At 33.8% G+C, this 18,724-nt stretch overlaps 2 protein-coding genes across 5 annotated transcripts in view; one reads left to right on the forward strand and one right to left on the reverse strand.

Moving 5' to 3' along the window:
- Nucleotides 1-601: 601 nt before the first annotated feature.
- On the forward strand, nt 602-11,327 carry LOC126978561 (3-hydroxyacyl-CoA dehydrogenase type-2-like). Its single transcript, XM_050827510.1, has 6 exons — nt 602-779; nt 876-1,040; nt 2,277-2,441; nt 5,986-6,114; nt 9,589-9,697; nt 11,101-11,327. The coding sequence occupies exons 1-6, from the start codon at nt 771-773 to the stop codon at nt 11,289-11,291; spliced, it is 768 nt and encodes a 255-aa protein (XP_050683467.1). The 5' UTR covers nt 602-770; the 3' UTR covers nt 11,292-11,327.
- A 1,650-nt stretch (nt 11,328-12,977) lies between these two features.
- The window catches only part of LOC126978552 (nuclear hormone receptor FTZ-F1), a 126,848-nt gene continuing 121,101 nt past the window's right edge, over nt 12,978-18,724 (reverse strand). For all 4 annotated transcript variants that reach the window (XM_050827490.1, XM_050827492.1, XM_050827491.1 and 1 more), the window contains one exon: nt 12,978-18,001. In XM_050827490.1, coding sequence (XP_050683447.1) covers nt 18,001 — 1 coding nt within the window. In that variant the 3' untranslated portion in view covers nt 12,978-18,000. The remainder of the gene's footprint in view (nt 18,002-18,724) is intronic.

Genomic DNA, 18,724 nt, shown 5'->3' on the forward strand with positions numbered 1-18,724 from the left:
TTGATAATTCAATGCTAAGACGTAGGTACTCATAAACTCCTTGATATATAACTTATTAAATTCACTTTTAAATTTAAAACTGTAGGTACCTACTGTAAAAGTAATGTTCGAGCTCAATTTCGAGCTCATAAAAGAAAGTTACGACGGCGTCTAAGAAAGATGATTGCGAAAGATTTAAATTTGAAAGTAAGTTTAGCAACAGCATTGAAATAATTTGATTGATTAATGCTATATGAATACGAAATAGGTATGCATTTCACGAACACTAATTATCAAGTTAAAACACAAATTAAAAAGTAGGCCAATTCAAACACAATTAGAGAATGAATACATAGGTAGGTATTACATTTTAATTTATATCGGAGGCCAGAGAGTATTGCGAGGAAACTGCAGAGCTAGACCAAATAATATTTTTACTAAGTTAGACTGAATAATAGTGTTATATTACTATTTGTAAGTATCTATTCAGTTTAAGTCAATTCACAACTCTCAATCGTCAATATGCAATGAATGATATTATATTCTTTGGTGATACACGCATGATTGATAGTGTAAATGCGAAACAAGTGGATTTCATATAGTACCTATACGAATACGTTCATACGAATTCTATACATACGATACTAAACTATAAATAGCTTGTACGTAGATAACAATTTGAGTCGACTTTGTACTTGGTTGTGTAAACAAAGATAACTTCTTAGTTCTGGAACAGAGTTAGCAGTCACTTGTTAAGTTGATAGTTGTTTGTGCTTCGTCTCCGTTATAACATGTTTAAAGTAAGTTCCTACTTCCTTATTCCCTTCATTCTCATTCCATCCTATATAATTTATAAGAATAATTAAAAATTTAGTACAATAATTTCATTTCTCCAGGGTTTAGTGGGCTTAGTTACTGGTGGTGCCTCAGGGTTAGGTAAAGCTACTGCTGAACTTATTATCAAACAAGGTGGTCGTGTTGTGATTTGTGATCTACCTTCTGCACCTGGAGCTAATACTGCAAAGGCTCTTGGAGAAAATGCAGCGTTCGCACCCGTTGATGTAAGTATTCATTCTAATATAAAGTTCTAAATGTTAAATAATATGGTTTCCTACCATAAAAGTCTATCTGTAATATTTTCAATAGTTGCTGAAATATGATGTGTAGGCAGTTTTTGTCTGTAACATTAGCTTTAACCTAAAAGTTAACCTTAAATATAGCCATAGCCGACTTTTATTGTTGATATTATTACGATTTTATTGTTGATTAATAATATTATATAGTAATTAGAATATATTTCCTCTATAAGTGTATATTGTCATATTCTCCTGAGAAATAAAGTTCTTATATCGTAAATATATAATAAAGTAACATCTTTATAACTTAAACTTATATATCTATACTGACTTTATGTACTGAAATTTATTTTTAAATTCTAAGAATTCAAAATAAATTCCTACCAAGGAACAGAATTTCTATTGAAAACTTATTTTTTTAATTCTTGCCTGTTGACAAGAATAGATAGCATTCAACATGATTTACAGCCATTTTCAATAACATATCTTTAGTTACGGATACATTGCTGTCACCATTTAATGAAAATATCTTATCTATCCATAGTTATAGTCCAATGCTTTATGTTGATAGGTTATTGAAATGTAAGTTAGTGTAAAACCACCCTCAGGCTATTAAATAATAAGTTTAATTGTACAATATTACTTTGTAAACATATTTTTTGATGAAAAAAAGCCCGCTGAGTTTGTTGCGCCTATTCTTCTCAGTCCTGAGGCATTAATTTTGGAATGGGTGGTAGTTTTTTTTTACTTTCAATAAGCGATGTCGCATCCTGTTTTGAATAAAAATATTTGAATTTGAATCTAATAAATCAACCATATTGTTGTATTCGGGAAAGTGCCTGTGTATAAAAAAAATTGGTGGCCATCCTGATTATTGATTTAATCTAATAAATCAACTATATTTATGCTTTTCTATTCTATGGATTTAATGTAATAAATCGATCATATTCGGGAAAGTGCCTGTGTGAAAAAAATAAGTGGCCATCCTTTCGAACCAAAAATTAGGCCCCCACAAGAAGGACTGAAGGCTTGTCAAGATCGCTGGAATATGATGAATGAAAGCAGCACAGGACATCTTTCTGTAAAAAACAGTTCTGCATGAATTATTGCATGTTTTTCATACCTTAAATAATTTTCAAGAGCTTTACATATATCTGAGCATGTGCATAACTAATGTTAAAAGCATGAAATTGGGTTAGTATTAATTTAGATTGTTTTTAGGTGACATCAGAAAAAGACATAAAGAATGCATTACAAACAACAGTTGATAAATTTGGCAGATTAGATGTTGCAGTAAACTGTGCTGGGATAGCCTCCGCTGCAAGAACATATAATTTCAAGAAAGATCAACCTTTTGACTTGGAATTATTCAGGACTACCGTAGAGGTTTGTAAAGTACCTTTAAATAGTAATATATTTATTCTACTTACAAGTGTGTTCCTTAAATGTTTATAATCCATATATTATAATATTATATAAAATCTGAAACCGCTGGGAACTATGAACTGCTGGGAAATTTTGCAGAAATATGCCTATTTTAATTTAACTATCAGTCAAATAAATTAGTGTTTGGAATGGTTTCATGAACAAGCTATTTTAACACCACAAAATTACCAAGTGGCATTAAATTAATGAAATATCAGGTATCATTAAGTGATGTTACAAGACATGAGCTTCAACATATTTCCATGCAATGAAATGGTGTCCATTGTCACAGATACCATACTAAATCCAGACAAAGCAGTTCACTATCTTGTTAGTTCTTAAAAACCATTAATCTAGCAGCTCCCATATTATAGATTATTACTACATGTCAGTACACCTGTGATGTTACTTCGGGATTTGAAACAACCGAAACTTTGTAGACTGCAAGATAAGGCTTTGCATTGAAATTTAATAGAAGCAACTACCTTAACAGGGTCGGCCCAGGGAGAAACCGTTCTTCAATGCCTTCGGTTTCCTCTAAAAGTTTGCTTCGCCATGACCATACATAAATTAAAAGGCCAAACATTCTCGTGTGAGCCCTGAAGGCCTACCATCAACTTTTAATTAGCGATTCAATTCCGATGCAGTTCAGTTTAGGTACCTAAACTGAATCACTAGGATTCGTACCATGAAGTGCCTATAACTGAATGGCGTTTTAATCGGCTATGAGGGATATGTATTTGTAACAATTTCTACCATTATATACCTCTTCTCTACTTCTCATATTAATGAACGAAAAAAAACAGTTCTCGATTCAATTTCCGACTTGATTGACGTCAACCTAAACTGGATCGCTCGTGGACGTCGTGGTATGAAATAGCAAAACTGTTCAGTTTAGGTTGACGTCAAATCAAGTCGGAAATTGAATCGTAATAACAGTTCATGGTAGGCCCGCTGAAAATGAAAATACTACAGCCAGGGCAGTAAGGCCCCTGGCTATAGCCCTTTCAAATTTAAAAAAGTGGCTAAGTGCGAGTCGGTATATTATATATATATAATATAAATGTAATATAGGAAGTAAAATAATATTATTTTTTGCCTTTTCCATTGAAATAATAAATAACGCTCAATAATAATAAATAGCGCTTATAACTCGTTTTAATCAGTTCATTTTTACGAAAACACCTAAGCAAACCTTTAATTTGTTTTTCAAAGAACTATATATTAACTATTATTTGACAAGTACTAAAAAGGGCTTAATGGTTTATAATTTTACGCCATAAAGCGTAATTTTTAAATGTATTTGTAGTAATTACTAAAAAAAACTGCTAAAATCATTATTGGTTTCGAAATGCAACGGTTCTAGTAAGAGAGACAGACTTATGCAACAACTGTAAAGCGTTACCTCTTTTTCACACCTCATCAAAAGTCATAACTGAACATTTGTAACGATTTAATGTCATTCCATCATTACGACATAATAACATGTAAGTGTAGCTGTCTGCCATCAACATGCCTTTTTTATGGAAAAGGAGGACAAACGAGTGTACGAGTCATCTGGTGTTAAGTGGTCACCGCTGCCCACATTATCTTGTAACACCAGAGGACTCACAGGAGTGTTGCCGGCATTAAAGGAAGGTATACGTGCTTTTTTTAAGGTGTACCCATGTCGTATTGATACGGAAACACCGCACTAGGAACCTCATTCCACAGCTTGTTTGTAAGTTGGAGAAGGTTTCTTGGAAACCGGCACGAAAGATCGGCACACAACCGGTGGGGATGCTATTATTATTTGTGGCGTGTCGTGCGAAAATGGAATTCTGCTGCAGGAATGTAAATAATGCAAATAACTCTTCGGATTTGCATTCTCCGTTAAAGATGTGGTACAAGACACACAATGAAGCGACGTCTCTACGCAACCCCAGGTGATCGAGCCGTTCACAGAGCATAGGATTCCAGACAATTCGACCAGTTCTGCGTTGCAGTTGGAGCTGATACTGGGGTTCGCCAAATCAGAGATGACAGCAATACTCCATAATATATAGCCGGACCTGCGCCTTGTGGAGCGCTAGCATGTGGTACGCAACAAGTGCAAAAGGTTTATGATGTACACCTGAAGACTTGGAGCTTTGCACTCGATGGATAACGCATGATATAATCGATTATCAGAAACGACTACGCGTATAAGTCAGTTATCGCAGTATTTAATATTGAACCTGGATATATTGCTGTTATCCTGAAAGAAAAAGCCAAACGACTGAATGGGGTCTGTCCTTCTGAAAATTTGCCTAAGAAAGTTAAGAAAAGTCAAAGTTTTGGGAAGAAAATAGTCACTGGACATGACATCATACCCCACAGTATTTTTTTTCTCTTGTTATTTGATGGAGTTCTTATGACAGGCTTTCTTTTTGCTCGGTTAAATGTCATTACTTGTAGCGGCGTCGTGAGGCGGGTCGACCGCTTCCCTGATCGAGGGAGGCCATAACTGTTCCATGTGTCATGCCCGTGAACAAGCGCTACTTGTGGCTCCATGATCCTATCATATCTCTCTCTGCTTTATGCCGTCATATTATGTTAGATTATAGGTTATATATTCATAGCTATATATTTTTAAAATTGTTACTATAATGCTAGCGTAGTAATACTTTTATTTATCAACGGTGTGTGTGTATTGATGGAGCTACTGTACTCAATATGTCCTGTGGTATTTCTGTAAATATAATTTATTTACTCGCGTATGGCATGACGTTCGAGTATTCTAATTGCATCGCTTTTCATGGACTTAAATGAAAAATTAATTAAGGATTGGTCTCCGCTGCGTAACCGTAGATACCGCAGGAGTAATCCTTTGGCACTTTGGTGCGGCCTTTGACAGCTGCAATTATGCTGAGCGTAAGCTAAGACAGCCCAATGCAAAATTCAAGTTCGCTTTTATAGCTAAGTTTAACGTGAGTAAAGCCTGAGCAAAGTCTAAGTACACTCAGTACTTAGATTAATAAAAGTATATTTTGTTAATCCGTGGCTCTATAGATCTCAGCCTTAAAGTTCTCAGATAAAGTCCGTTTTGAATTTTCACGATTTTTATAGAAACATGTTAATTGAAGCGACAATCTCAATCATGGCTAGGTCTGACTAGAATTTATTTGTTTTTAAGTTTGTTGTAATTTATTTATTTTCAATATCTTTATTTAACATAACATGCGAATTTTTGCTTTGTTTCATATCATAAATGCGAAATTACAAATGCGTGGTTCTGCATGCGATAAATCTAATAAAAGTCATTTAAGGCTTTTATGTCAAGAATGCTGAAAACATTAATTTTAAATAAATTCCGTAGGCACATACCTTTCCCTGTTATAAAATATGTATCTGCTATTTTGTAATATATATATATATATATATATATATATATATATACACATATATGATTAAATAATACCGTGTTTATAGTTTTTTGAATTTCATTCAAGATACTTCTCTACTTTATAATTTTAATTGGTTTCAGGTGAATTTAGTAGGAACATTCAACGTAATAAGATTGGTGGCTGGATTGATTGGTAAAAATGCACCGAATGCAGATGGACAAAGAGGTGTTATAATCAATACAGCTAGTATAGCAGCTTTTGATGGCCAGGTACATTGTGTTAATTGTTTTCTTCAATAATATGATATGGTATTTTTTTTATGAAGCGATCAGCACCGTCTTCATCCTCCTGCAACTACTGACGAATCACAATATTGTTACCGACCTTTTTAGAAATGCACAAGGTTCGAGCCGATACTGGGCTAAGTTACTTCAGGATCAGCTCGAAACCGACTTGTGTGCTGCATGCCGTGAGGAATCTGGACATCCACTTGCGAAACTTCATGTAGTTTTCCATGTACATGAAAATACATTCTGTAGGGACATTTTATTCATATGCAAAAAAAAGAAGCAGTGTTGGAATAGCACACAGTCATGGTGAACACCATCGTGCACGAGCTCAGGGTCTGAGCAGCAGCCGTCGACACCGACTTGTGTGCTGCGTCCCGTGAGGAATCTGGACATCCAGTTGCAAAAATGGGTGTCGTTTCTCATATGAATAACAATGCATTCTGCAGGAATCTTGCATATCATTCATATGCAAAAGATACATATGCCCACATGCAGCGGCAACAGGGATGCTGTCCGAAGTTACCAAGTGCACCTTTAAATGACGCCCAAAAATTTGCGCGTCCTGGACAGTAACTTGAAGACATCTCACTGGTTTTAGATGATATTTCGCATGCAAATTTGCCGCTTGAAGAATCTAGATGCTTGGTGGTATTTACTCTTTAGCAGTTTGTTTGTGCCCAGCGCCCTTGCACTGTATTTAAACTAGGCATGTTTAAATAATATAGGAACCTTGTCAAGACCTCGTGTTGCAAGAAAGTATGGACAGGAGTCACTTACCATCCGATGATCCTTACACTCGTTTGTTGCAACTCAAACAAAATAAAAATACTGATTTATTAATAATACAAATAGGCTTCTTGCTCGGGCTTATTGCTACACTCGTCTGTGTTCCAAACGTGAAAAATGACTTCATTAAATAGTTGAATAAAACATAAATTGGTCTTGCTTCTAAAAGCAGAGGTTGATAAATAGAGAGATGTTAATAGCTTGACATTTGCCTCAATATGTATACCTAAATTTTCTGTATGGCTCATTTCCCATTTTGATGATAGTGTTCTTGCTGGATCAGCAATAATCTAATATATAAAATTCTCATGTCGCGGTGTTTGTAGTTAAACTTCTTCGAAACGGCTTGACCGATTCTCATGAAATTTTTAGTGCAAATTGGGTAGGTCTGAGAATCGGACAACATCTATTTTTCATCCCCCTAAATATTAAGGGTGGTCCACGCCAATTTTTTTTTTTAAATTTGTTTGATTATGAGTCAGCATTAAAAAATACATACAACTTCAAATTTTCACTCATCTACGATCAACAGTTACTTTTGTATCGCGATTTTAATATCGGCAATATAAAGTTTGCTGAGTCAGCTAGTTATTAATAAAAGCGTGAAACAGCCCTTAGGAACCTTGTTTCACCACTTATTTACAACAGTGACAATAGAAGACCCATACAGACCACTCACGATCTGGATTAGCTACTATCTACCGCGCCGTTTAGTTATCTGGGCAGCCTTTTCACACATGGTGGGGACTGGAACTCTGAAGCACTACTACTGAATCTCGATTAATAGTTTCTAACGATTTCCAATATCAACTAGGAAGCGTATATACTGGCCTACGGGCTTCCATAAAACTGACATATTATACTTTTTTATGACAAAAAGCATATGCGTAAAAAACACTGCCAAGTCTTCCTTAGTCTTGCTTAGATGGTTCATCATACACCATTCATTTTGATGTTTAGCTTAATGGCCAGAGCCTGATCCTGTGATTCTTATCAGCTATTTCCATAATATTAAAATTGACTGTAACTTCTTCCGAGAGTATCTCAAGTCAAACCAATGAGGAAGTTGACGATGCCTTTTTGCACATCACAAATCTAATTCAGATAGTGGCTTGGACAAGTACCCCTGAATTGAAAGGTTTATTCTATAGCGTCCTGATACCAGCTTAGTTACAGGAATAGCCGAAAAGCGTAGACTGTGCAAAGTTAACTAAGCTAAAAGTTGTCCTAGCTGATACTGCAAATGAGTCGCTAAAACAAAGACCTAAGAGGATGTCCCGTACTGCGCACGGAGATCATAAACTTGAGTGGGTTAAGCACATTCCATAACCGCAAAAATTCTAAATGAAGAAACACCTGGAAGCAGATGGCAGAACAAACTGACCCAGAGATAGAACAATGTCTGCAGCAAGACCGCAAGACTGTACTACAGCTGTGCCTACCAATGCGCCCTACCTATGCGCCCTACCTATTAAGTTGCTAGACATGTTCAAAGTGGCTGAAATAACAGCCTAAAAATTTCATTGTTTCTGTTGCCGCCCTCATTTTGATGCCTACACTAAGAATATTCTATATTTTCTTTGGAAAACTTCTCAGGATGAAACGATCCATATACCAGGAAAATCACTAAGTGAAACAACGTCAAATACTTGGGATTCTACTTTGAATAAGAGCAATGAAATGACGGCGATGAAAAGATTGCGTTCAGTTAGATGCTCTTGGGTGTCACGGGCTATCCTACCTAAAATCGGCAAGCCGTATCAAAAGATACGCCAGCATTAATGAAGTCATCCGTAGGGCATTTGCCGCTTTTAATATACCAGTTGTTTTAGAGCCAAATGGTATTTTACCCGCCGCGATGGCAAGTATCCTAATGGGATGACCCTGGTGGCTTGAGCACGGGGAACGCTGGTGTGAGACGCGTTCGTCAACACTCTGGCTCTTTCTTATGTCCAAGCTACGTCAGTTGGTGCTGGGGCTGCTGCTTTAACTGGCGAAGACAGCAGACATCGCAAATATGTCGGTTTCTGTGAGTCTTACATCTTTGTGCCGTTTGGTGTCGAGGCACTTGGCACGTGGGGCCTATAGGTGCGGAGAATGTACAAAGTACTATCTACGCGTCTCAATATGGCTACTGGAAACCCAAGCGCTGGCAGCTCTTTCGGTCCACGGATCTGCCAAGCGATATATCCAACGCGGCAACGCTGTCAGTATTCTTTGTACACTTCCCTGTAATGATAGTTTTAATCTAATGTATATATCATAGATAGTATTGTAAATATAATTTTAAGATTTGTTTTTCTTTTTTTTAAATACATCATTTTTCCCTTGCATATTTATATGTAAGCATTATTATTATTTCCCTAACACCTTTAAGAGACGCAGTATCCTCAGGTTACTGATAGATATTGCAATTCATGAATTAGGCTCCAAAAATGTATGAAATGAGCACGCGGTGATCACATATTACCATCATGTATGGAAGCTATTTCGTCCTCCTCGTCCAAGAAAACAGAATTTCTAAATATATAAAAGCCAATTATGTTAGAATTGCAATTTCATATATCTTTGACTGCAAAACAACACACTCTAGGCGCAGTTGTCACAGCGATATGTAGGCACTTTCTAAGGAGTTGTATTATTAAATTAATTTTTACTATTTTTTAGATAGGGCAAGCCGCTTATGCTGCTTCTAAAGCGGGTGTTGTTGGTATGACCCTGGCAATTGCAAGAGATTTGTCCAAACAAGGAATCAGAGTCGTTACAATAGCCCCAGGTGAGAATATTATTTAAAAAGCTTACTCTGTACTTCAAATAACCGCTGACTTAAGTTTTGAGAAAAACAGTCATTAATCTACTTTTGAAATTTTTAAGCAATTGCATAGCTTCTATCGTGGGCCTTGAGCGTGGGGACGGAATCCAGAACTTCCGTAACGAAAATAACCTCACACTTACTAGATCTATATAGATATTTCGGCAAAAATTTTTACAGTTGCCGTGGAACAGCGATTATCACATATGCTCGTTGTGCAGAAGGTCCCAGGTTCGAGCCTGGGGTACATCTTGATTTTTTTTTAATTTCTTCATTTTTTTATCACGTTTTTTTAATTTTTATTATTATGACAAGCATTTTTATTTAGTTTCACCTGTCCTGTTGTCTGTCTATAATCAAATCTTGCAAGTTAAATTTTACTCAGTTCCCGTTTGCTTTTTTTTAAATTAATATTATTAAAAAAATACTGCATAAATAAAATAAATAAATAATTATAATTGCATAAGTTGATAAAAAATGCTATGCAATAGCTTCACCGCAGCAGTCCCCGAGTGCCACACGTCTTTTTTTTTTGTGTAATTTTCGGATACGTTAATGACTCATTGACATATGTTTTCATTGACTTTTTAGACCAGGGTCGATAATTTTCGAAACCAAAAAAATAATAGTGGTATGAAACCCATTGGAAAAAGAAGAGAATACAACAAAAATTAATGGAAAATAAATTACGGGCGATCTGAGGTCGGGAAGTGGAAAAGCGACACCCATTTTTCCATGTTAAATAAGAGAATTAATAAATATATTGACCATTGTAATATATTTATTTATTACCTACAACTTTGCCATTTCCATAGAATTTGTAGCTTCGGCGGAAATCAGGATAATCCGATTTTACCAAAACCAATGGACAATAATTAAATAAATTGTAAAATAATGAAATTAATTTCTAAAATATTAAATTACATATTCAACGCCATCTAGAGTTGCATACTCGAAACAATGTCAAACAGTAGGATGTCCATCTGTACAGAGAATTTTGTACGCTGTCGTTAGATGGCGCTTATAACTCTTCCGTTTACTATACCTAGATGGCTCTTAGACGTTTAACCACGAAGTTGGCATTTCGAATAATTCTCAATTTAAAAAATAATTATACATTTTACCATTTTTGTAAATTGTATAAAAATATTTTAATGATATTTAATTACACGTTAATTATCTAAATTATGCGATTGCAATTTATTTTACTTTATAACAAATTTTATTCTTTCCACAAACTTAAAATAACACGAGGAATATTTTTTTAAAGATTTTTTGTTTTATTTTACACCAACAAAGTACAACAACATGTTTCTTGCGTGCTGTAAGTACACACACTTTTTTTAAAATTGATTTGGAATTTTCAGGATTGTTCAGAACACCAATGATGGAGTTACTACCTGAGCCAGCGATTAAACAATTGGAAGCCTCGGTGCCATTCCCGCCGAGACTGGGTCACCCTCATGAGTACGCCCTACTTGTGCAGAGCATTATTCAAAACCCGATGTTGAATGGGGAGACCATTCGACTTGATGGATCTTTGAGGATGCAGCCTTAAAGATTCTGATGTACAAAATAAATCATTTTATCTAGTTTTTATACTTTACTTTTGGAAACCAAAATAATCCCTACCCCAACGGTGCGATGTCATAAACGGCAAGAATTATAATAACTAAAATCTTATACTAATGGTTACTATTGCCGCTATGACAGCGAATAATTAAAAACTAAGTTACAAATTACAAAATAACCGCTACTCAAATAAATAATGTTTAAGAAAACTATTTTAAAGTACATATTATATTCTATTGTATGATTGTACCTTTTATGTATGAGCACATTCGAACCTGTTTTATATTTCGCCCAGTTTAATCACTGTGTTCAACTCTGATACTGCACGTTAGCTATTTTGATCTTACAAATCCTTCCTGCTTAGATTTACAGCATGGATATAAAAACCTTTATGCTTATTTATGGTATTAAGCTAAGTGCGTTTTAATATAGCTATAAAAACTATTCAGTATCTAAACACAGGCAAATAATATATATAATAACAGCTTAGCAACTCGTAGATTGCTGTCATAATGCAGACTAGTACTATATAGTTACTTTCTGTCAAAACTGTTATTTTGTGGAACAAGGCAACATGTTTTATGTCTTTTTCATATAAACCTACCATCTTTATGTGCCTAGTATATTTTAAGAAGCACTTCACAGCTTCTCTAAATGCACCAGCGAAATAATGTATGATTATTTTTTTTTTTTTGACCTAGTGCTTGTGACATATTATGTTTTGTAGTCGGTATTATATGTATGTAGAACATGGTTTTGTTTCAGAATAAGTTTTTTTTAAACTAAAACTATTTGTAGTAAGTACCACCGTAAGTATTGTATGTTGATTTTACTTTTAAAGCTGCATGTTGTATTTTGCATGTGACCGCTTACTTTCTACAGCTCTTGGTGTTATAAAAGTCAATACTTGTTTCAGTACAATGGTGTACACGAACTCAATTTAAAAAAAATGTTTACGATAGTACACTCTTCAAACTACAGTGGCTGTCTGTGAGTGTATTATAAAACTTTAAAAATAACTGCTTTTATATACTATCAGCTAAAATAATGTAATAATGTCGCCATTTATAACATATGATTAATTGTACTCAAAAATTCTGTTTTCATTACAATTATTTTATTTAAATTTCCTTAGCTCTCATCAAACACCTCTTTAGGCCATTTGTTCTTTTCAGATAATATCATACGGTCTGTGGTATCTTCGTACACCGAATTACATTCATATACAGGTCCATATCACTCATACAGTTTCTGTACAGCTACAATAACGCAAAAAGCTTCATATGCATGCGTATGTCCATTTTGCACTTAAGGGCTGTAGTAAACTTAAATTCAGCTTATATACATACATTGCTTTTAATTTTAATTGGGAATGTAATGAATTTACAAAAAAATTATATCAGTTAGTATTTTTGTGACTTCATATCACGGAGAGTTTAGTTGTATCATTGTATACTGCCGCATAATTATTGTAACATTAAAAACACAAACGTTGATAAATTATCTTAAGGAGTAAGGCTGATAAGATTATTAGCCGCAAAATAGGCGCTTGTGTGCGCTCTACTATAAGTGTTAGTACCTAAGATTAGAGTAGTAGGTAGCAAAAATTATTGTATAGCTCAGAAAACATTGCTGCGTTCATGTGGTAGTACATAAGGAAAAAAAAACTCAATTTAAACGAAAATATTATTTATTTCTACAATAACGGGCGACGGCATGTATTGTCGCCGCGGGTGCGTCTCACAATATTTAATAATTAAACACCATTAAAATAAATACACTGAATGAATGCACGGCCGACATTGATATTTACACCACTTACAAAGTGGACAAACATTGATCTCTAGGGGGTTTTTGAACACCTTTAATGATAAATGAACAATGCAATTAAGTTTTTTTTTTTAAGCGATAACAATAACTATTAGTTGACGCAGTGTGAGGTAATTTTCAACTGTGGCAACACTATTGCTTCCACTCTGTGATTTATACAAACAACGTGTAACTAATCTACAGCTTAGTTTACCACAAGCCATGTCGATTAGTTCAATAGATTAAGAAAGCTTGTAGGTATCGCCGAGTAGATGGACTTATTTAATAGAATTTATATTTAAAATGCGGCCATTAGACCGTGTTGCGAGGATCGTGTTCCACTAAAGCGTGGATCAATCGCTACAATACGTGCGTCGAGGCCGCCTGTGTGTGACAGACATAACGATATTTGAACAATAATAAAAACATACCCTACGCAACTGTCACTACGTCATACAAACACGATAAAATATTTCTGCCAGCCCCATTTAAATTTAACAACAATTTTTTATATCCTCGCCATATCTAATCATGATATATTTACATTCGTATAGCTAACACGATTCGCGAAATAAAGTTAGGTGTAACAGAATAAATCACTAAGGTACTTAACTCTTACAGCGTCTCGCCAGACTGTCGATTCGCTCAAATTCACGACGTTATCAACTTAAATTGAAAATACTATACACAGAACTAAAATAACATCGACTGAGATTAAAACTATACCTTATCGATAATGAACAACAAAGTGGTTAACATACAAAACTGAAACGCGTCTTAAAACACGCGTCAACAATGTATACAATTAGTGTACATACTGGAATGTGTATGACGCGAACGATTCCACACGTATACTTAACATTGGGTCATTGAAATGGAGATGTGATGAATGAATGAGATTGTGTGAGTGAGTCGTAGTTGCGGTCGCGTGCGCACCGGCGGGTCAGATCAGTCATCGACGAACGATTCTCGGCGAAAAACAGAGACTTTAGTATCAAGCTGCGTACAGACTGGCGCGATTTTTGATTGAGGTGCATTTTATTGATCAACCGAAATCTGTGTAAGCTATCACAATTTCAGAGCATTTTTACCAAATTGTAATTATAAATTTTATTACACACGTGTCATATTAAACTGTGGTATATTAAACACACATCGTTTTTTTATTATGGGATGTGCGTCTCAATCTATGATGTTTTGTCGATAAATTATCACTACTTGAAAATCGACTCAAGTTACATCGACCATTTATTTATATTGCTCTACTAAATATTAAAAATTCTCATTAAATCGATGTTTAAACGGTCAATTTGTCAGCGCGAGTGAAGACTTTCGACCACCACAAATCCAAGACGGTGTATTCTTTTAAATTGATCGATAAAAACAGTCCATAGTGATTGGCGACAAAAATATGATATCGATAATAGGTCGCCTACAATTTTTTGTTGGTTAATTAACACGTGCGATCAAATGCCGGCAAATCTGTAGGCATCTGTAACTCATATAACAGCGTAAGTAGCGAGTCAAACGTGCATCGAACCAACCCACACCGCACTTACGTACAAATCACGGCCATCAAGCCGCAAGTTGAACGGCCGGCGCACACTTTACGTTACTAAAGAATTGAACTCAAAATGTACATCGTGAATCAAGAAAATACTCTCGTGATGCCTAATTGTATACTTATCGTATTAATTCATAAATATAGATATTACTTACAAAACGCTACAGTACAACATGACGCTGTATGTTACAACCTAGCTTAAAAGTAAATAGTTGTTTAATAATAAGCATTATCTATTTAAAATCTATAATGTATCGATTAAATATTAAAAAACGTAAGGTAATGAAGCGGATGAAACAAATGGGCGATCTGATCGTTTAAATAGTTTTCAGTTTTAAAACACTCGGCACCCGAACACCTGTTATTGTCACATATTTAGGTACCTATATGAAATAAAAAAGCTGATCTCAAAGTCGGATTAGTTTGTTTGTTGGTTACATAACAAGTGTCAATCGACATTGTTAACGAACCCTGTTCTAAAATTACTTAGCTAATGGCACGTCATTCGAATTTAACCACAGATTTGAATTACTATTTTATATAATCTTTGTTATTTGCAATAACTTTATCCTCTATGTGTTCAAAAATATATAAATATTCATTTATAATAACATATTTGTAAAATAATTAAATAACTTGAATCTATAAAAGTAATATTTAAACGACCTGGTATATCGTTATTACGAGTGTAAAATATATAGTTGCTACGATTAGGCAATATAACTATATTAATATCATAGGTATTGGAGTCGTTACTTTGGAGGCAAACAATTGTAGATTCCTTTTATATTACCTGCAACACTTCATTTGGCGAAACTTAATACTGTAAGCATTAAAGCATTTGAGTTCATTAAAATACTGCAAAAATGGTAACATGTGTTGGACTCTGTATGCAATATGCATAAAAGGTATTGGTAAATATAATTCGCCGTGAGTTATATTATAATCTGCTTATTATAATATAAATAATTCTAATGCCCGCTTCGACGTTTGTACGGTCAGCTAGTTTAGTTACAATTAAAAACTAAACACTTCCGAAATACCAGAAGCTCAAACAACGAATTGCAGTTTTAAAGGAACAATTTATTATAATCGACATCGCCATTAATTTACTTGTAATTAATTAACCCATAAAACTGACGTCAATAAATATAAACTAGACAGAAAATTAAGATTCTTTTTTTAATTTCGTCACATTTGTAACATGTCAAAAACTGCCGTTGTAACTGTTCACTGGCTTTTCATTAAAATATGTCTTTATCGATATCTAACAATATACTGAGAGTAATATTACCATACGCTTTAGCTGTACGGGATTTTAATTTCGTCAGTTTTGCCTCAAAAGTACAGACAAGCAGACCACACAGCCTATACATATATGTACCTAACTACGTCATACCATCACAGATCAGGTTCGCTTTTGTAAAGCGCTCAAAATAATTGTGAAGCAGTTTTCTACCAATAATCCGAATGTTAGTAATGAATAATGGCATAACATTAGAAGAGACATTTTTATTGTATATTTTAAAAAATCTTGTTCTTGTCATTCCCTTTATGTTACCAATTGCATAAATAATCGGCCAAATATGTATAATTATTATCTCATGATAAAAGGAACTTTAAATATTTCATTGAATGCCATTTCTTTTAATATAAATCAGAATCAGGTATGATAGACAGTAGATAGTCGAATGTGTTCTTGATACTTTAAGTCAATTTTAGTTCACTGGACGGTAATTAGACAAACACAGTGCCGTCATATAACTTACATAAATATAAAAAGCTTAGGTAAGAGCCGCTAATATTAAAAAAAAACATTCGCAATTACATCTAAAATGTACTTGTTGATACGGTTTATAACATACATAGTACTTACGCACTTGGTGCTATATGTAAAATAAAATTTATAAACTGTCAATTAAATAATTTAATAAGACTTTATGCTAATTAAAATAGACAGAACTGCTTTATTATCTTCTATGTATCATTGCACGCGTCGTGATAACAGTTTTAGAAACAGCGCGGAAGTGTCACTGTACGGCGTGAGGTCTAACATTACCGCACACCGCCATCTATCGACAGAAGCTGTCAACGTTAAAATTCAAATCATATTTGTAACAGATAAATCACATGTTAAATGTTCTTCTTCCAATTAAATATTAAATTGATTTCCACTTTTAAAGTTGACCAAATTTTTGATTATATACACATTATGTTAGAAAAATACGAAATAATGTACTTTCAGTTAACATATTATATATGTTAATAAAGAACAATATGCTTTACAAAAATACATTGTCTCCTCAACATGTGACACTAGTACCCATTTCTTTTTAAAAATCTATGATTTTTAAGGCGTCTTGCACGTATGTTGAAATTTTTACATAATTACAATATAAGTAGCATGCATAGACATTGTTGTCTGCGATTACAATATTTACAAAGACAGTTATTATATCATATCATTATACATTTATATATTTGTACTGGTACGGTGGATACCATCTATATTCAAATTTAAACAACATTTAGATTTTTAAAAGTTTCATTCTTTCGAATGTGAACAAGATATAAAATTTTAAACATGATTTGCAATTAAAATCTTATCCATAAAATATGTGATTAATTACACAGAGATTTTTAAAATATCAACTCTTAATAAAATCTGAAATATATTCAGCCAAATAACTATTTTAAACACATCATCATTAACAATCCTTACATACACCACATAATTCTTTCTATCCTTCGATTATGTTACTGTTTAATCTTATATTAACATTTAAACGTGTATCTCTATCTATCTATATGTATAGTTAATAAGTAACGTGTAACTGTCGGCAGACCTCAAGGGCCCACCCACATTTAAGATAAAGCGATAAACCTAACATTATACAACACACAATTAACATTAACGGTTCAAATTTTCTTCGTTTAAAATCACAGACGCTTTCCTAAAATATGTATATCTCCTTTCACTACGCACCGGAATTAAGACAAGCTAAATTAAAACGGAACTATTATAATTTTGATAAAACATTATAAGACTGCATAATAAATAAACCACAGCAACTCAAAATATGTCATTATTCTTGTTTATTTTACAGATATTAGGCAGATAAATATGTTGTTTTATCTGTATTGAGACTAGGCGTGCGCAGATATCGGCACAATAACTTATTATGTTTAATCACACACCAAGTTAAAAACTAATTCTATACAATACGTCACAATATATAGAAGAATCATCTGAAGATTCAAGAGGAGAGGCGCTGTTCACATTTACGGTGACTCCCCCCTCCTCTGCACTGGTGTTTCAGGATCTGGAAAAGAATATTTCATATTAACATACATATATCTTATTTATGTCTATATTATTATATATTTATTTGATTAATTAATAGATTATTATATAATATTTATCTTAGATAATTTATACGTTTTACACTCGCGTATTGTATCTCACTTCGTGCTAGTGTGCGTGCATTGCTCAAAATAGAGGTTAACCGTCAACCTCATCGTTTTTCGACGTGTTCACAGCTGTCCCAGTCCATCTGGACGTATAAATGATCTAAGATATTTATTATGATAATTGTAATCAAAGAGGATGTAAATACTAAGTAGTGGCGGCACTACCTAAGTAAAAATTGTATTACTTTTAAACCTAGTGGATTTCGGCTATCTCCGTTTATTACAAGATTATAGCCGTCATCTGTCAATCTATCAATGACTCCACGTTTTATACAATCGAGTGAAACGCTTTTTTTCTTAGAGAGTTGTTTTTGCATACATTTATAACATTTCATTTCTACATGTAATTTTCAATTTAATGAGAAATTAAAGTAATAATAATTACATGTAATTGACGTTCAAACAATAAATACATTGAAGACACATTTAAATCAAATAGTAATAATTAAGAATAGTTTTTTTTTAAATAAGTATCGAAATTGATTCAACCTTCAATTATTTTAAGTCCAAATTTAAGTAATTAAGCCCGTATTTAATAAAATATTCTTGAAATGAATTCAGTAATATAAGGAGAT

The sequence above is a fragment of the Leptidea sinapis genome, chromosome Z, assembly GCF_905404315.1.
Source record: "Leptidea sinapis chromosome Z, ilLepSina1.1, whole genome shotgun sequence".
Lineage (NCBI taxonomy): Eukaryota > Metazoa > Arthropoda > Insecta > Lepidoptera > Pieridae > Leptidea > Leptidea sinapis.